The sequence below is a fragment of the Halichoeres trimaculatus genome, unplaced genomic scaffold (assembly GCF_033239565.1).
Source record: "Halichoeres trimaculatus isolate MK-OKI-2021-1 unplaced genomic scaffold, fHalTri1.1 fHalTri1_scaffold_5, whole genome shotgun sequence".
Taxonomy (NCBI): domain Eukaryota; kingdom Metazoa; phylum Chordata; class Actinopteri; order Labriformes; family Labridae; genus Halichoeres; species Halichoeres trimaculatus.
The window spans coordinates 1,398,040-1,418,235 of NW_027437183.1; the positions used below are offsets into that span (position 1 = coordinate 1,398,040).

At 39.3% G+C, this 20,196-nt stretch overlaps 1 protein-coding gene and 4 pseudogenes across 2 annotated transcripts in view; 1 reads left to right on the top strand and 4 right to left on the bottom strand.

The window, feature by feature from the left end:
- sh2d3cb (SH2 domain containing 3Cb) overlaps positions 1-20,196 on the top strand; it is a 60,700-nt gene that overhangs the window by 21,475 nt on the left and 19,029 nt on the right. For both annotated transcript variants that reach the window (XM_074669687.1, XM_074669686.1), the window contains exons 3-6: positions 677-716; positions 1,636-1,764; positions 1,855-2,237; positions 4,282-4,385. In XM_074669687.1, the coding sequence (XP_074525788.1) occupies positions 677-716; positions 1,636-1,764; positions 1,855-2,237; positions 4,282-4,385 (656 nt within the window). The remainder of the gene's footprint in view (positions 1-676; positions 717-1,635; positions 1,765-1,854; positions 2,238-4,281; positions 4,386-20,196) is intronic.
- LOC141790057 (UDP-glucuronosyltransferase 2A2 pseudogene) lies at positions 7,989-9,678 on the bottom strand (annotated as a pseudogene).
- Positions 12,786-14,273, bottom strand: LOC141790058 (UDP-glucuronosyltransferase 2B13 pseudogene; annotated as a pseudogene).
- On the bottom strand, positions 15,156-16,736 carry LOC141790055 (UDP-glucuronosyltransferase 2A2 pseudogene; annotated as a pseudogene).
- Positions 17,563-19,143, bottom strand: LOC141790054 (UDP-glucuronosyltransferase 2B13 pseudogene; annotated as a pseudogene).

Consider the following 20,196-nt stretch of genomic DNA (forward strand, 5'->3'; position numbering starts at 1 on the left):
AAATATATTTTTTATAGATATTTTTGGGGGTACAACAAAATGTTTAAGGCTTAAAACTGTTTTTTAATGCAAACAAAACAAAAGTCATGATGTTCTCTGGTGAAAAAATCAACACCTCCAAACCTGCCGCCTATTGGTGGAAATGTAACTTTGCTGCTGCTGTCTTGGCCAGGTCATTGAGGTTTTTAATCTCAACGCGTCTTTTTTTTCCTGGTAAAAATAAAGTGTTAATAATTTAAATCAAATTGGCAGACTTTGTTTTACTTATTACAGCACTTCAGAGCTCATTTTTGTCTTTAACTAACTTGGAACAAGACATTTTTCTTCGCTAGTTAGGTGGATGTGGCTCATATTAAGTCTAAAAAGACATTTTTTACTGAATTTAAGACAAAAACACTTGATAAGATTTCTGTATTTTGCAGTAAGGAGACGCTTGCTGCTGTGTGTCTCTCTGCTCTGCTCTCCGTCACAGCCACCACAGACTGCTCCACACGTTCACAAACACAAACACAGAAACAGTTTAAATGAACAGATTCGTAGTATCTTTAACTTTTAATCCAGTTTATTTCAGACACGCAGGCAGGAAACGCTCCCTGAATCAAAGCAGAGACGGTTAAAGATCTCTGAGGCTGTGAAGCGTGTTTTGATCTGATTTCCTGTTTCTTCTTGTTTCCAGTCAGAAAGACGGGACGGAGAGCAGCGGGGAGTACGTGAAGGTGAGCTTCCTCTTTCTTTCCTCCTCTTCCTCTCCTCACTCCCTGTTTCCCTTTCTCTGTGAAGGTTGAATTAAATGTTTTAGAGCCCTCTAACCGGCTCTAACTCGATCAGTCGGGGTGACGGAGAGGACTCAGAAACTTCCAGTTCATCGACTCATAATGAGATACTTGACAAACACGCTGGTCTGAAAGGGACAAGCTGGCAATGAATGATAACGCTAATGAAATTAAGGCTTTTCATTAAGGTCGCACACACACACATGCTCACACACACACACACTTTGTTTTGAAGTGGTCCTGGCCTGCTGCCTGGCTCTTGATTCACCGTCTGCTGGGACGAACCATTCTGTCAAAAACAGAGGGGGTGGGAGGGACACAGTGTGTAACAGTAACAAGTGTGTGTGTGTGTGTGTGTGTGTGTGTGTGTGTGTGTGTGTGTCCCTAAACAAAAGCATTCCCAGGCCGTTCTCGGTGTAAACTCCTGATATACAGTATCTTTGTTGCGCTCAGTGTTTGGTTAAAGACGGGTCGCACAAAAGCGGCGCTGAGCGATGACCCCCGTCTCCATGGTGACAAGGACAAGACTCCAGCATGGCTCCGGCTCCCAGGGGCCCCTGGTGTCGCCAGCGTGGATGCCAGTGTGGGAAGAGCTGCCAGAGCTGTCCTCCTCTAACACACACACACACACACACACACACACACACACACACACGGGGACACGATTACCCACAATGCCTGTTTTTTTCCTCAGAGGACGGCTCGCGCTTAGGAGCAGCTTTCATCTGGTTTTAAAGGAAGTGTGTTTGGGGAGAGCTGGAACTAAACTTTTCCTTTTCCTTTCTGTGTGTGTGTGTGTGTGTGTGTGTGTGTGTGTGTGTGTGTGTGTGTGTGTGTGTGTGTGTGTGTGATGTCCTTCAAGTTCTCCAAAGAGAAGTTCTGGTTGGAGCCGCAGACGGAGAAGCTGAGGAAGCAGCTGGAGGAGGAGCTGAAGCTGAGCAGGAGCAACCTGAAGAGTCACGCCTGGTACCACGGACCGATCCCCTGGGAGGTCAGACCCTCACACACACACACACTCAAACTTAAAAAACACAGGAATGCCCCTTTAAGGTCTCACTCGGTGTCCGTCACGTGTCCTCAGGTGTCGGAGAGTCTGGTCTTTAACCACGGAGACTTCCTCATCAGAGACTCTCAGTCCAGTCCGGGCGACTTCGTCCTCACCAGCCACTGGGAGCAGAGGACCCGTCACTTCCTGGTCAGGAGGACGGTGCTGCAGTCCAGTGACACGTACACGCGTGTCCAGTTCAGCCTGGACGGCGAGGCCTTCGACTCTCTCCCCGCTCTCGTGCATTTCTACGTGGGCAGCAGAGCGGCTCTGACCCGCTGGAGCGGGGCGCAGATCCACCGGCCCGTGAACCGCACGCTGCCGCTCAGCTACCTGGAGACGGCTTTCTGCATCACGGCCAGTACGCCGTCCGGCCACAGGGGGCAGCAGAACGGAGAGGAGAGGGCGTGTCCCAGGAGGTGAGGGCTTTACGTATTGATTCTTTGTTGAAATACACTGGCGTATTGCATTCACCCAAAAATAAAAAAAATCCTAATTTTTTACAACATAACTATCTCATAAAAACTGTATTTTTGTTTATTGTTGAAATCCAGTTTTATGAGGTACTTTTTTGAATTAACAGGAATTTTATTGATTTATTTTATTCTTTTGAATTTTTGTACTAAAAAGTAAAGGTGTTCCTAAAAAGGTAAAAACAACAAAAATAACAATAAAAATATCATAATATATTATAACACTAATTATAGAATAACAAGAATTATAATAAATAAAAACAGAAAAATCTGAAATAAAAATAAATAAATTCCTCTGTTTACAGAGAGCATGTCAAAAAACAGGAAATTCTAAAATAAATAAATCCATTACATTCCTGTTTAATGCGATAGTTATGTCGTCAAAATAGGATATTTTTTTTAACTCTTGAAATTCCTACCTTTTTTAATTTTTATTTATTCTTTTGATTTTTTTGATTTTTAAAAGTAAAGGAGTTCCTGAAAATCTTAATTTGTCATTTAAATTAGAAATAATAAATAGATAAAAAACAACAAAAATAACAATAAAAACATAATAATATATAATAACAATATCTATGTGATAATAATAAGAATAACTAATGAAAACAGAAAATTCTAAAATAAAAAAAATAAATGAGTTCCTCTGTTTACAAGACAGTATCTCCTACAAAAAATGAATGTATGAAAATAAATGAATTCCTGTTTTTTTTTTTTTTACAAGATAGTTATGTCTTTAAAAACAGGACATTTTCTAGTCTTTAAATTTCTGGGATTTTTTTTTTTTTTTTTTTTTTAATTCTTTTGATTTTTGATTCCGAAAAGTAAAAAAGTTCCTGATAATCTCTCATTGTCATCTTGATGAAAAACAAAAATAATGATAGTAATATATGAAAACAATAATTATATTTTACAAGAATAATAATAAATGAAAACAGGAAATTCTAAAAACAAAAATAAATGAATAAATGTCTGTGTTTACGAGATAGTATCTAATAAAAACAGTAAATTCTTAAATACATAAACTCCTGTTTTTATTACAAAGTTATGTTGTAAAAACATTTTTTTTTATCTTGAAATTCCTTTTTTGATGTTTGTTTGTGAAGTCTTGATTTTTGAAAGTTAAAAAGTTCATGAAAATCTTTGTCATCTGATATAAAAACAGAAATAATTATAGATAATGACAACAAAAATAACAAAAACAATAAAAAATATGAGAATGGATGATAAAATAAAATTATGATAACATTATAATAACAAAAATACTGATGAACAAAAACAGGACACTCTCAAATAAATAAATTAATAAATACATACCTGTTTTTATGAGATAATTATGTTGTAAAAACAGGAATTTTTTTGACTTAAAATCCTTTTTTTTAAATATTCTTTTAGTTTTTGATTCTGAAAAGTAAAGGAGTTCCTGAAAATATTTGTCATCTTAATGAAAAGCAATAATAATAATAGATAATAACAACAAAAATAAAAATAACAATAAAAATTTAATGATATATAATTAATAATAATAATAATCATAGTAATAGTAATAATAACAAATTAAAACTGGAAAATCTGAAATAAATAAATTCCTCTGTTTACCAGATAGTATCTTATAGAGAGGAAATTTTAAAATAAAAATCTCAATTTTACAAGTTAGTGCAATACAAGAGAGACAAGAGATTTCTTCTTCGGTGGAAAGTTTAGTAGCTGTGAAAGCTGTAGAATGACATCCTGTAGCTACAGTTTCATGAGCAAACCATAGACCCTTATCTCACAGACTTCCTGATTTTATTATGTATTTCTGCAGCAGTGGAGCTCCCCCTGCTGGATGTTAAGAGAACAAAGATTAAAGGACATACACAGGCTGTTGACATTTTATAAATATGGATTTTTTATGGGTCTTTATCCTTTTATCACTCTGAGAAAGTCAACATGAGATGCTGTTTCCTGTGCTGTGATAACCATCAGTCTTCCTCTGTTTCCCACCGTGCAGTCCTTCCTCTCTCCACCACAAGGGGGCAGATTTGAACAAGGAACAGGACGACCAGCCTGTGATGACCTCAGGAGAGTCCTCCCTCTCCATTCCTCTCAGTGACAGTGAGTTTGATGAAAACCTTTCTTCTTTTTTCTCGTGCTCCATCACACAGTTGTTTATCAGTTCAGGATAAACACTTTGAACTTCATACTCACAGAGAAACCTGACGCAGCCGGTGTTATCGCTCTAAAGATAAGAACAGGATGATAGTGGGCAGTGTTAAGACACAGAGGCACATTTCAGTGCTTTATTTAGCCCTCACAATCTGACATTTCATCCTGCAGAAAAATCTGTTTGGTTAAATATAATATCTCTGTGTCAGCTTAGAGCCAAAACTGTGCTACAACCGAGCTAGCTCCATGAACTCTAAACAAAAGAAAGCACTAGCATTTATGGTGAGATTTTTACCAGGTTGTGATTCTTTAACGACACGGACAATAAAATATTCATAACACCAAATACAAATGTTTTAAATTCAGCTCATCATCTGCGTATAAACAGAATGAAGCTCCGTGCAGATGCTAACGGCTTAGCTTGACAATCACATGCAAAACAAACTGCACAGAACTGCTTTTCAAAATTTTCCCCAGTGCTGTTGAACAGATTTTTCGAGTAAGGGCCCAAGCTGAAAAAACAGTGAAGGAACTCTGAAAACCCGAAGGATTATTCTTAATTTCCTTAAATATGCTAAAAGCCAAAACATGCCACAAAATTCAGTCATGGCAAATGACAGTCATGACAGTGTTTTCATGCCGATTCCTGCTCCAGGGCGCCCCCTAGGTGAGAAAAAAGCATCCCCTACTGTTACTTTAAGCCACTGGCCTGAAACGTTATTGCATGACTTTTATGCCAAGACCCACGAAAAAGTCTCGAAAAGACATCTTGAAACCCTGGAAGTTTGGAAAGTTCGGAAATTTTAGTTAAATGTTGAATTTTAACGATGTATAGGGTATGTTTGTGAACAAATCTTACCCACAGTTTTCTTAAAATCATCTTCAAATTTGGTATGTGCATACTAGACACAGAGACAATGAAAAGTTATGAAAGGATTTTCGTAGCTCGGTGGGCGTGGCCACAAACGACCACTTAAGTTGACGATTTTTTGGGCAACATGCAAATCTTTATAACTCTCTAGTTTATTTTTTATACTAATGTTAATGTAAGTGTTTAATTCAGTGTTGCAGACTGAGTATATCTGTATGTTTTTTCTTAAATTGGAGCTACAGCGCCCCCTACTGTCAATTTCAGATGTTTTATTTTGCAATTTTTATTTTTTACTTTCTATTTATGATTTCATCAAAACAATTCATGCAAGGAGTACAGGATACAATCTGTAAGCAGGCAACTCAAATTCACAACTTTCTTATTCTGTGTTCCCAGCATTAGCATTAGCAGATTTGGAGTTAGCACCAAGAACGCAGAGTTTTGGGTCCATATCAATTTTTATTCCAAGAAATTAATCAAACTCATTTTAAACAGCAGACCAGAAGTTCATAATAACTGGACATGCCCATATTAAGTGGTAGTATGTTCCTACTTGTTCTTTACGAAATGTTGGGGAGCATTTTTTTTGTCATATTTGCTTCTTATTTCAGGAGTTACATGTAGTTTATTAATTATCTCATATTGTGTTTCGTGTGATTTATCTGATCTGGTGATTTTTTTGGCACTATATAATAATCTTCCCCAGATCTGGTCATTAAGCTGAACACTTCTCATTCATTAACAATTGGTCATAAAAATAAGTCATTATTTTCCTATTAAGTGTTTTTGCTTTCATTATAATTTGATCGAAATCCCTTATCTTTACAAGAGTAGTCAGAGTCAGGGTTATCAGCGATGGGAGCTAACAAGGAGTATTTGCCAATCCCAAAATATTTGTGAATGGAACTTATGGAGTTGCCATTTTAAACTCCCTTTTCTAACTAAAACTACCAGGGTTAAAAACAATCTTGTGATTTGGCTCAGTAAAAAGGTCAGTTCATTTCTAAAGGGGGCTGATGGTTTTGACCTTGGTTGTATTTATTTACTTTTTCATGTGAAGTCATTTTTTGTGTGAAAAGTGAAATAATACAAGCATCAGGTATAAAACCAGGCTGATAGGTACATTTTTGAAAAAAGCTTCAAATTTATATTGGGGGACTGATCGTGTTCACCTAAACTCTTCCTCAACAGGAGTTTTAAAAACAGTCTGCATTAAAGCACTTTAAGTAAAATAATACAGGGGGCCGATGTAATTCAACCTCCTGCTTTAACCGAGCAGAAACTAAATACGTGACTATTTTCTGTCCTTAAGTTCAGAAAGAAAACCCACATGAAAGAACCATTTACAGCATAACCTGTTCCCATTGTTCTTCATGTCCTTTCAGTTTACGTGCTCAGTGTCCTTTGGAGCTGTATTATCTGCAGTAACATATGTAATAATTTAAAATAACAAGAAAAATAATAAATGAAAATAGGAAATTCTTAAGTAAATAAATTTCTATGCTTAAAAGATAGTGTGAATGAATGAATGTGAGTGAATCCTTTAATACGAACATGTGAACATTATACAAAAAGAAAAAAAAAGATAATCAACAAGGAAAAGAACAAATCAAAACTCAAAAATAAATAATAAAAGAGAAAGAAATACCAAAAAAAGACCCAACAACCAGGGTAAACAAAACATAAAAATCAGAAATTTCTAACATACATAAATTCCTTTTTTATGAGACAGTTATGTTGTAAAACTGGATTTTTTTTAAAGCTTGAAATTCCTTTTTTTTTTTAATCTTTTGATTTTTTATTCTGAAAAGTAAAAGAGTTCCTGGAAGTCATTAATTTTCATCTTGATGAAAAACATAAATAATAATAGATCATAAAAACAAAAATAACAAAAACAATAAAAATGTGATTTTATATAATACTAATAATCACATAGTAACAAGAATAATAATAAATGAAATCAGGAAATTCTTAAATAAATTTCTGTTTTTGTGAGATAGTTTTGTTGTAAAAACAGGATTTTTTTTAAACTCTTGAAATGTTTTTTTTTTTAATTCTTTTGATTTTTTGATTTTAAAAAATTAAAGGAGATCCTGAAAAGCTTCAATTATAATTATTTGTTACTGCAGAAAATAAAGCTCCATAGACTGAAACTTTCAAAACAAACACAAAATGTTAGATTAACAGTTGTAAGAGCTCATGCCAATTCCTGCATTGTATATCATAATGTTTACATCTTTCCTGTTCTTACTGACAATGTAGCACAATATTAGGAATTTGAATTTTTTAAAAATGTTTTGTTTTGTTCGTTCTCTTGTTCAGATATGTGCAATGCTGTTAAAATGACGGTTAATGAATTCATTTAAATAGAGCCAAAGACAATATTGAAGCTATCATTACGTATCTGCATTGCAAAACCTTTTGTTAGCCTAGCCACCAGAGTTGGTCATAATCATGCTAACAGATATAAATAACCAAAACAACAATCTATGCTTTTATTATTTTTAGATAGTTTCATGTATAAGTAGAACACAATGTCAGCTTACATATCACTGTGAGTAAATCAGAAATACACAATGCATTTATACAGTACATGAAAACATAAAATAGCACGTACAAAAAATGTTTATACCGTCTCGATTAAAGAATTAAAAAGTAAATAATAATTTTCTTTCCTTCCCCTTAACATCACTGAAGCCATGATTATTGATTTTCAGAACTGTACCATTAATAATTGATATCACATTAGAATTTAAAGTAAGACATGCAGATAATTTTTCATCACACACTTCATTCTTTCTTGGCTTTGCTTCTTGAAAACACTCTACGCCACAAAAACTTCAGTGTCAGAATGAAAACAAACAACACAAGCACAATGACAGCGGTCAGAAACGCCATCACATCAATGGAGTGGTACTGGATAAAGGAGAGTTTGTAAGACTCTGTCCGCAGATGTGGAGCTCCTTTGTGCCTCATGACAAACTCAATCCAGAACATGGCGCGGTCCAGAGGCTTCATGGGCTGATCTCTTTGCAGGTTGGACATGGTCTTCATCTTCTCCCTGTAGGAGGGATCATAGAGTACCTCTTTCACTGCCTCCAGAAAGTTGTCTTTGTTCACAGTCGCAATGTCCAGAACCTTAGCCACACCTCTGACTTTCATTCTGAAGAAGTTGTCTTGTTGGTCAAACATAAGGGGCAGTCCAACAAGGGGAACCCCATGGTAGATGGCCTCCTGGATTCCATTGGTTCCTCCATGGGCCACAAAGAGTTTGGTCTTGGGGTGTCCCAGGAGATCATTCTGAGGCAGCCAGTCCAGGAGTAAGGTGTTGTTGCCCAGGGTGGATGGTCTTTTTCCTTTGTGCCTCCAGATCACCTTCTGAGGAAGCTGAGCGAAAGCAGCAGCAATGTCCTCAGTGATGTCCTCAGGAAGCTTCTCCACCAGGGTTCCCAAAGTCATGATGATGACGCCATGTTCACCAGAGCTCTGGACAAAGTCCTCCAGCTCCTTGGACAGAGGTTTGGAGGGTTTGCACTGGAATCCTGACATGTAGACAATGTTTGGCATTGTTGGTCGAGGGAACTCAAAGATGAAGTCATTCCTCATGAGCCAGATGTCTGCTGACTGGAACAGCTCCATGTAGTGTACATCCTTTCCAAAGTACCGATGGACAAATGGGATGTAGTTTGGGTCTGTGATGTACCATATTTGGAACTGACTAAAGAGATAGACCAGGATGTTTTTAACCCTCTGGAAAAATGTCATCTTATCTGTCAGCTCTGCCATTGGTATTGGGACGTAGGAGAGTGGTGATGGTGCTATAGCATGATGCCCCTCACCCTGAACAGACCACCTAACATTTAGAACAAGTGGAAGACCCAAACGATGAGCCATAAGTACCCCTCCACCAATGGCAGGATCTGTGAGGACCACTTCATATTTAGCATCCCGTAGGGCCTGCATCAGCTCATCATTCTCAAATATTTCCCCTATCGTTTTGAGCAGCTGTTTGTGCATCTGATAAAACTGCTCCACTAATTCATACTCTAATGATAAACGTGCCCAAAGTGAAGCACCTTCCCTTCTCATGTTGATCATTGTGGTCACAAATTCTCCAAACTGCTCCTCATCAAATCCAGAAGAGGAGTTCACAGTGATGGACTTGTAGAAAGGGGACTCTGACTTGATGTACCAGCTGTCCATTGAACGCATCACAGTGATTTCATGTCCTCTGGAGTGCAGCTCCTCAATGAGGACTTTCATGTTAATCCAGTGGCTTCCATCCAATGGGAACACAAGGATTTTCCCTCCATTGACCAAGTCCAAAACATAGAACAGCACTGAGAGTGCTGCTAAGATCCTCGGGGACATCTCTGAAAGATATCAAGACAGGACAACAAGACAGTTAGGTTTGTTTCCCAATTAAGAGTCTGACATCATTTCAAAGTGTTGGTCCAATGGTCGGATAAATATGTTTACCAGAAAAATGAATAACCAAAAATTTGCCCCATTTTAATTTTACTGACATGGGAAGTAACCACACAGTTTATGATTAAGATGATAACTGGAATCTTGAGAAGCCCAGTGGCTGCTGGAGATCACAGTTTGATGAAACCTACAGAACAACATCATCTGCAAAGAAAAGAGCATTAGTTATTGAAAGGTATGTCCTGTAATGACGACTTTCTGGAGACCACTGTTTCATTTTATCCGACTGTAGTAGAGCTGAAACGATTCCTCGAATAATTCGAGGTACTCGATTACAAAAAATGATCGAGGAATTTTCTCCGCCTCGAGGAATCGTTTTATTTTAAAAAAAAGAACAAAGAGTGGCTTTTGAAATAGAGCTGACGCCATATTTAGAGTGTTTTCAGACCCCTCAAGCCACCTCTTTTTTAGAATAGCGACTCGCAACAAATCTAGCTTCTTTTCTGGAGTTTGGAGACTGATATGAAAGCATGTATTGATCTGCATCAGCTGCTTGTATCTCATATCGCATCAGATTGCACGGAACTTGGAATTTATCACCCAAAGTCACTTGATTTTACACTTGCTTGAAACAAATTTTCATTTGAAAAACAACTGATCTTTAATTTAACAAAAATGTGTTTTATCCGATTACTCGATTAATCGATGGAAATTTCAGTAGAATACTCAAATACTAAAATATTCGATAGCTGCAGCCCTAGACTGTAGAAACATGACTCCTTTGAGAAGGGCCTGAAAACATTTTTTTTAAAGGTTTCTAAAATGTACTATTTCTATTATTAGTATTATAATTATTATTATTATTACAGGGGTAGGTTTATACCATGTCTGGGATATTAGTCATTATTCAGTGTTTCATGGCAGCCACTGGAGGCAAATCAGACTCGAGTCAAGCAACTCAATGTTTGTAAAGATGTGATGCCTGCAACAGATGTAGCAAACAGCAGACATGACTTGGTTGAACAACTCATCTTATTGCTGATAAATGATATAGGAACACAAAATTCTGTACATTTTTAACACATTTGTTTCATTTTATTTGGAGTGTAATAAGTACACAATGATGTATTTTTCACAGAAATCGTGAGAGGGGCTCGGGCGGCCGCCGGGCTTTCGTCACACCAACGCATGTTTTGGACTGATGTTGCGAAACACTTCCAAACATTTCTTATTTCTGATTCAACAGGTGTCAAATTACCTCATGCACAGTCAAGCGCGCTTTGCACACACACTTTCGTATTTTTACTTTTCTAGCCCCCAAATAATATGTCACAAATATACACCTATGTGTAATGAGACATGTGGGAAAGTGGCTCGTTGAAAAGCCTTTACTCCAAATAAGTACATGAGAACTTGTTAGAGTACCTGTGTGTGTGTGTGTGTGTGTGTGTGTGTGTGTGTGTGTGTGTGTGTGTGTGTGTGTGTGTGAGTGTGGGTTGGCTGTTTATGAGCCTGTCAGCTGAGGCTCATCTGAAACCAGATGTTGCCATGGTGATCATTGTTTACCAGCTGCCATCACAGATCTGGTGAAGTCTGTTGATTCCCAACATATTCCCACTAAAATCAGGGTGTTAAAGTGCCTGCAATTCTAACAAAAAATGATTGAGTAATAAATCATGAAGAATGAATCATTGTATAGAAAAATGGATTTAGAAGTTTGAATGGCTGAATGAATCAAAGAATTAGAGGAAGGAATTCATGATTGAAGAAAAAAAATCTTGGAAAATAATGAACTGACTCAGGGAAATGGAAGTCAAATGCTGTTTAAGTGTGATACTTTGTGCCCTGTGTGTGTGTATGTGTGTGTGTGTTCAATCATGTAAGCCTGTCTGCTGAGGCTCATGTTGCACTGGTGATCACTGATAGATAAACACGCACATGTGTCTTTGTTCCTGAAGGTTTTGATGAGTTAGTATAAGCAGCTGCATGAGATGAAAGGTTGTCATAGTGATGTGCTCGTTAGGCTGCAGCTGCGAAACTATGCTCAGTTAATCTTAGGACATTTTGTGGCAAAGCAAGAGTCAGAATCCCATGTCACCTTGCCAAATAGGAGAAAAATGAACACACTGTGAGAACCCCAAAACCCTGAGAAAGCTGTCTGTTAGTTTCATGCCTGTAGACCCAGAAATGTGCCCGTGACGGCAAGAGACAAATGAGTGAAATTCCACTGATCTCTGAGAAAACCCCCCAGGAATTAACATGGAAGTACATGGTGTGCTGGTGCTGACTTTTCCTAAAAGTTGGCCATTTTGTGAAAAAGTGCTCTATCCTTTTGCTTTAAAGACCACTTTGTCAGAAGCAGGACAAGGTTACCTACATTTAAATGTATTTTTTATTTTTCTACTGTGAAGATTTTGGAAGTTATGACAATTTGTTGGCTTAAGTTGTAACAATAAAGCAACAGCCTCTCTAACTCTAGCTGAAGAAGTTTCACACTCTAGGAGCTCAGGTTTAAGGGCAAAAAACTAAAAAGTTTATGTTGCACAAACAGCAAAATCTCAACACTGTAAGAGATATCAAAAAGTAAAGTCATACCTAAAGAGCCGAAAGATCAGTAAACACTTTAAAGTGAAAATGGTGCCTGTAAGTTAAAGTATGCTGAAGTCTTAGCATGAAAAAGTTAGTGGAAATTTGGGGGAGAGAGTCCTAGATTGCCATTGATTCCTTACAAGACATTTTTCACCGTTTTTCGTGAATAAATCGGCCAAAGATTGGCGTACTCACATAAAAAGCCAAAGCACACCGTTCCCAGCCAAACCACACATTTTGATGTTTAATTTGTGGGGGTTTTCTTACAGGCCTAGGAGGAGTAGCTAACCAAAATTTTTTCCAGAAGATGAAAAAAATGTTAAAATACTTGATGCATGTATTTCCCCTTTCTTTCCCTTTCCCTTTATCACTAGAGTCATGATCATTGTCAAAACTGTTCGACAAAGTGATTCATATCACATAAGAGTTTAAGACTTGCTGAATACCTTGAATGACACACTTCATTCTTTCTTGGCTTTGCTTCTTGAAAACACTCTACGCCACAAAAACTTTAATGTCAAAATGAAAACTAACAACACAAGCACAATGACAGCCGTCAGAAAAGCCATCACATCAATGGAGTGGTACTGGATAAAGGAGAGTTTGTATGACTCTGTCCGCAGATGTGGAGCTCCTTTGTGCCTCATGACAAACTCAATCCAGAACATGGCGCTGTCCAGAGGCTTCATGGGCTGATCTCTTTGGAGGTTGGACATGGTCTTCATCTTCTCCCTGTAGGAGGGATCATAGAGTACCTCTTTCACTGCCTCAAGGAAGTTTTCTTTGTTTACAGTCACAATGTCAAGGACCTTAGCCACACCTCTGACTTTCATTTTGAAGAAGTTGTCTTGTTGGTCAAACATGAGGGGCAGTCCAACAAGGGGAACCCCATGGTAGACCGCCTCCTGGACTCCATTGCTGCCACCATGGGCCACAAAGAGTTTGGTCTTGGGGTGACCCAGGAGATCATTCTGAGGCAGCCAGTCCAGGAGTAAGGTGTTGTTGCCCAGGGTGGATGGTCTTTTTCCTTTGTGCCTCCAGATCACCTTCTGAGGAAGCTGGGCGAAAGCAGCAGCAATGTCCTCAGTGATGTCCTCAGGAAGCTTCTCCACCAGGGTTCCCAAAGTCATGATGATGACGCCATGTTCACCAGAGCTCTGGACAAAGTCCTCCAGCTCCTTGGACAGAGGTTTGGAGGGTTTGCACTGGAATCCTGCCATGTAGACAATGTTTGGCATTGTTGGTCGAGGGAACTCAAAGATGAAGTCATTCCTCATGAGCCAGATGTCTGCTGACTGGAACAGCTCCATGTAATGTACATCCTTTCCAAAGTACCGATGGACAAATGGGATGTAGTTTGGGTCTGTGATGTACCATATTTGGAGTCGGCCAAACAGATAGACCAGGATGTTTTTAACTCTTTGCGAAAAGGTCATCTTATCTGTCAGCTCTGCCATAGGTAATGGGACATAAGAGAGTGGTGAAGGTGCTATAGCATGATGCCCCTCACCCTGAATAGTCCACCTAACATTAAGTACAAGTGGGAGACCCAAATGATGGGCCAGAAGTACTCCTCCACCGAAAGCAGGATCTGTGAGAACTACATCATATTCGGCATCACGCAGGCTCAGCATCAGCTCTGTATTTTCAAAAATGTCCTCAGTCATTTGTACCAACTGCTTGTGCACCTCATAGAACTGCTTCACCAGTCTGTACTCCAAAGATAACCTTTCCCAAAGTGAAGCACCTTCCCTTTTCATGCTGATTATTCTGGCTAAAAATGCCCCGAACTTCTCCTCATTAAGGCCAGAACTAGATTCAATAGTGATGGACTTGTAGAAAGGGGACTCTGACTTGATGTACCAGCTGTCCATTGAATGCATCACAGTGATTTCATGTCCTCTGGTGTGAAGTTCCTTGATAAGGATTTTCATGTTAAGCCAATGACTTCCATCCAATGGGAACACCAAGATTTTTCCTCCATTGACGGAGTGCAAAACACAGAACAGCAGGGAGAGTGCTGCTAAGATCCTGTGGGACATCTCTGAAAGAAACCACGACAGGAGAACACAGTCATTAGTGTCTATTTATTTGCATTACATATTATTTAAACACTTACACACATTCACTTTAAAGGTTTACAACCAGCTCAATGGCTTGTTGAACAGTAACTGCCACAAAAAAGAAAAACAGATAGTGCTATTATTATATTGCTGATATTGGAAGCAATCCAACATTTCATGACTGAGCCCAAACTTAAACCTGGAGCATCCCAGTGCCTGTTGGAGATCACAATTCATGTAACCTACAGATTTACATAATCTGCAGAGAAACAAGTGTTTGTTACGGTCAGGAATGTCCTTTAATGAGGAATTTTTGGAGACCATCAATCTTTTTTTGCCAAATGCAGAAGCAGGAGGTAAAAGTTTAAACCATGTCTGTGTTATTTATTAAGGTTATGAGGGTTCCCTTTTTGATTGGCTGCTAGGTGGCCAATCAGACACAAGTCAGACTACCCAATCTACATCAAGAATTGATACCTTGCAACATTAATGATAAGGACAATCATGAATTGGTTAAAAAATAAATTTTATTATTGATAAAGTGCATAGGAACACAATAATGTGTACAATTTCTTTAACACATTTATGATGTTTCATTAAGAGTGCAAAAATTACACAATTATTAAAATGTCAATATTGGTTGATGGCTGATTTCCATTTTCTTCCCTTTCCCTTAATATCACTGGAGTTATGATCATTGTGCTGTTCAAAAATCATATTTCATAAACATTTAAAGTAAGCCATGCTTAATATCATGAATCACATACTTCATTCTTTTTTGGCTTTGCTTCTTGAAAACACTCTACGCCACAAAAACTTTACTGCAGTGAGAAGTATAATCAGCACAAGCACAATGACAGCCGCCAGAAACACCATCACATCAATGGAGTGGTACTGGATAAAGGACAGTTTGTAAGACTCTGTCCGCAGATGTGGAGCTCCTTTGTGCCTCATGACAAACTCAATCCAGAACATGGCGCTGTCCAGAGGCTTCATGGGCTGATCTCTTTGGAGGTTGGACATAGTCTTCATCTTCTCCCTGTAGGAGGGATCATAGAGAACCTCTTTCACTGCCTCCAGGAAGTTGTCTTTGTTCACAGTTGCAATGTCAAGGACCTTTGCCACACCTTTGACTGTCATTCTGAAGAAGTTGTCTTGTTGGTCAAACATGAGGGGCAGGCCAACAAGGGGGACCCCATGGTAGATGGCCTCCTGGACTCCATTGGTTCCTCCATGGGCCACAAAGAGTTTGGTCTTGGGGTGACCCAGGAGATCATTCTGAGGCAGCCAGTCCAGGAGTAAGGTGTTGTTGCCCAGGGTGTATGGTCTTTTTCCTTTGTGCCTCCAGATCACCTTCTGAGGAAGCTGGGCAAAAGCAGCAGCAATGTCCTCAGTGATGTCCTCAGGAAGCTTCTCCACCAGGGTTCCCAAAGTCATGATGATGACACCATGTTCACCAGAGCTCTGGACAAAGTCCTCCAGCTCCTTGGACAGAGGTTTGGAGGGTTTGCACTGGAATCCTGACATGTAGACGATGTTTGGCATTGTTGGTCGAGGGTACTCAAAGATGAAGTCATTCCTCATGAGCCAGATGTCTGCTGACTGGAACAGCTCCATGTAATGTACATCCTTTCCAAAGTACCGATGGACAAATGGGATGTAGTTTGGGTCCATTACAAACCGTAACTGGACTCTTCCAAAGAGATAGACCAGGATGTTTTTAACTCTCTGGAAAAAGGTCATCTTATCTGTCAGCTCTGCCATTGGTAATGGGACATAGGAGAGTGGTGAAGGTGCTATAGCAAGATGTCCCTCACCCTGAACCGTCCACCTTACATTTAGAACAAGTGGAAGACCCAAACGATGTGCCAGGAGTACCCCTCCACCAATTCCAGGATCTGTGAGAACTACATCATATTTAGCATCCCGTAGGGCCTGCATCAGCTCCTCATTCTCAAATATTTCCCCCATCATTTTGAGCAGCTGCTTGTGCATCTGATAGAACTGCTCCACCATCCTAAAGTGCAACGATAACCGTGCCCAAAGTGAAGCACCTTCCCTTTTCATGTTGATCATTGTGGTCACAAATGCTTCAAACTGCTCTTCATCAAATCCAGCAGAGGAGTTCACAGTGATGGACTTGTAGAAAGGGGACTCTGACTTGATGTACCAGTTGTCCATTGAACGCATCACTGTGATTTCATGTCCTCTGGAGTGCAGCTCCTCAATAAGGACTTTCATGTTGACCCAGTGGCTTCCATCCAGTGGGAACACCAATATTTTACCCCCATTGACTGAGCTCATTACAAAGAACAGCAGGGAGAGCGCTGCCAAGATCCTCTGGTACATCTCTGAAAGAAACCATGACAGGAGAACACAACTGTTAGGTTTGTCTCATGACAGAGTCACTGTTTTTTTATTTTGTTTTGTTTTGCTTGTTTTCCATGATGGGGCTTTAAAACACCTTCTCATTGAAATTTTTAGGTTTACAACCAGTGAAATGGTTGGAACATTTCCAGTAAGATCTGGCCCTATTGAAATTCCACTGAAATGAAAAGCAATCTTTCATTTCATGATTGTGCCCAAACTTTAACCTGGATTGCCCCAGTGCCTGCTAGAGATCACATTTTGATTTAACCTATAGATCCACATCATTTGCAAAGAAATGAGTGTTCGTCACAGTCAAGAATGTCCTTTGATGAGGAATGCCTGAAGACCACCAATCAATTTTTCCCAGATGCAGAAGCAGGAGATACAAGTTGAAACCATCTCTGTGATATTAACTTGTGTTTTATTAGCCCAGTCCTAGTATAGTATAGTATTTGATGGCTGCCACAGGCTGGCTAATCAGAAACAAGTCATGTAACTCTTTGAGAAGATTTCATGTTTTACAATATGTGCTGCTAAAAGAAGACATGATTCTGTTGAAATACTCATCTTATAATTAATGAAGGACACAGAGACACATGACTGTGAGCAATTCATTTTACACATTTATTATGTTCCATTTAGAGTGCAAAAAGTATGTCATGATAAAAATGTTAAAAAGGTCGAATGACTTATTTCCCTTTCCTTTCCTGAGTCCTGATCATTCATTAATCAAACAGTACCATTAATAAATCATATTTTATAAAAATTTCAAGTATGCACTGCTTAGTATCATGAATCACATACTTCATTCTTTCTTGGCTTTGCTTCTTGAAAACACTCTACGCCACAAAAACTTCAATGTCAAAATGAAAACTAACAACACAAGCACAATGACAGCCGTCAGAAACGCCATCACATCAATGGAGTGGTACTGGATAAAGGACAGTTTGTAAGACTCTGTCCGCAGATGTGGAGCTCCTTTGTGCCTCATGACAAACTCAATCCAGAACATGGCGCGGTCCAGAGGCTTCATGGGCTGATCTCTTTGCAGGTTGGACATGGTCTTCATCTTCTCCCTGTAGGAGGGATTATAGAGTACCTCTTTCACTGCCTCAAGGAAGTTGTCTTTGTTCACAGTTGCAATGTCAAGGACCTTTGCCACACCTTTGACTTTCATTCTGAAGAAGTTGTCTTGTTGGTCAAACATGAGGGGCAGTCCAACAAGGGGGACCCCATGGTAGATGGCCTCCTGGACTCCGTTGGTTCCTCCATGGGCCACAAAGACTTTAGTCTTGGGGTGTCCCAGGAGATCATTCTGGGGCAGCCAGTCCAGGAGTAAGGTGTTGTTGCCCAGGGTGGATGGTCTTTTTCCTTTGTGCCTCCAGATCACCTTCTGAGGAAGCTGAGCGAAAGCAGCAGCAATGTCCTCAGTGATGTCCTCAGGAAGCTTCTCCACCAGGGTTCCCAAAGTCATGATGATGACTCCATGTTCACCAGAGCTCTGGACAAAGTCCTCCAGTTCCTTGGACAGAGGTTTGGAGGGTTTGCACTGGAATCCTGACATGTAGACAATGTTTGGCATTGTTGGTCGAGGGAACTCAAAGATGAAGTCATTCCTCATGAGCCAGATGTCTGCTGACTGGAACAGCTCCATGTAATGTACATCCTTTCCAAAGTACCGATGGACAAATGGGATGTAGTTTGGGTCTGTGATGTACCATATTTGGAGTCGACTGAAGAGATAGACCAGAATGTTTTTAACTCTTAGGAAAAAGGTCATCTTATCTGTCAGCTCTGCCATTGGTATTGGGACATAGGAGAGTGGTGAAGGTGCTATGGCATGATGTCCCTCACCCTGAATGGTCCACCTAACATTCAGAACAAGTGGAAGACCCAAACGATGTGCCAGGAGTACCCCTCCACCAATTCCAGGATCTGTGAGAACTACATCATATTTGGCATCCCGTAGGGCCTGCATCAGCTCATCATTCTCAAAAATTTCCCCCATCATTTTGAGCAGCTGTTTGTGCATCTGATTGAACTGCTCCATTACTTCATACTCTAATGATAACCGAGCCCAAAGTGAAGCACCTTCCCTTCTCATGTTGATCATTGTGGTCACAAATACTCCAAACTGCTCCTCATCAAATCCAGAAGAGGAGTTCACAGTGATGGACTTGTAGAAAGGGGACTCTGACTTGATGTACCAGCTGTCCATTGAACGCATCACAGTGATTTCATGTCCTCTGGAGTGCAGCTCCTCAATGAGGACTTTCATATTGACCCAGTGGCTTCCATCCAATGGGAACACAAGGATTTTCCCTCCATCACCTGAGTCCAAAACATAGAACAGCACTGAGAGTGCTGCTAAGATTTTGTGGTACATCTCTGAAAAATATCAAGACAGGAGAACAGGATTATTAGATCATTCTCTAAAAACAGGGTATTTTTTTTGTCTTAATTTGTCTTTGGAACACTAACACATTTAAGTTAAAAGGTTCACAACCAACCTGGTAGTCGGTTTAAAGTTTACATTATAATAAGTTACCCTACACTCAAATTACTGAGATGGAAAGCAACCACACAATACGTGACTGCACCAAACTAAAACCTGATGTGCTATGAGTTTTGTAATCATTTAGCAAATTGTTGGCTTCGTTATTTGCAAAAAAAGCAGCAAGAAAGTATGATTGCAAATGAATGGGGAACTTTAACTCTTACCCCTAAAATTATCTTAAATTTTGGGGTGTTAAAACTTCAGCATATTTCCACTTACATACTCCATTTTTGCTTTGAAATGTTACCAAATCTTTTGGCTGTTAATGTATGGTTTAACTTTAAAATATATTTTTTAGTTTTTAATATTTCGCTGTTTAAACAACACAAACTTTTGGGGTTTTTCACTGAAAACTGAGCTCCCAGAGTGGAGAACATCATTAGCTAGAGTGAAGGACCTATTGAGGGGACAGAAGAAATTTCCCAAACAAACTGCCATAAGAACCACAAACTTCATTCTACTGGCAAAAATAAGGTATCAAAATGTTCCCTGGCTTCTCCTGCTTGTAACAAAAGGGATATCTAATCCAAAGATTGTACCCTCTGGTCAGTATGCAGCCAGCTGTTGGACAAGACCTGTTTTGGCTCTCATTCACTCCCATGTAATTTCTGATGAAAAAAATCTGTCAAGTACCATTCACAACCCCTATTTTTAGATTGCTGCCCCAGGCAAATCACTGTGTTCAACAGAGTCTTTAGATTCTCACGATGTTATCGTTTTTTTTAATGGCCCCTCAGGTCTTTGCACAAATACAGGTATTTCGGACCCATGTCTAACCCAATACTCTAGCTTTGGATCAGTGAACACAAAGGAGTTCCTATATTCCCTTGAAGCATCATCATCACCATGGTAACCACAGAGCTGCGTATACTGAGTTATGAG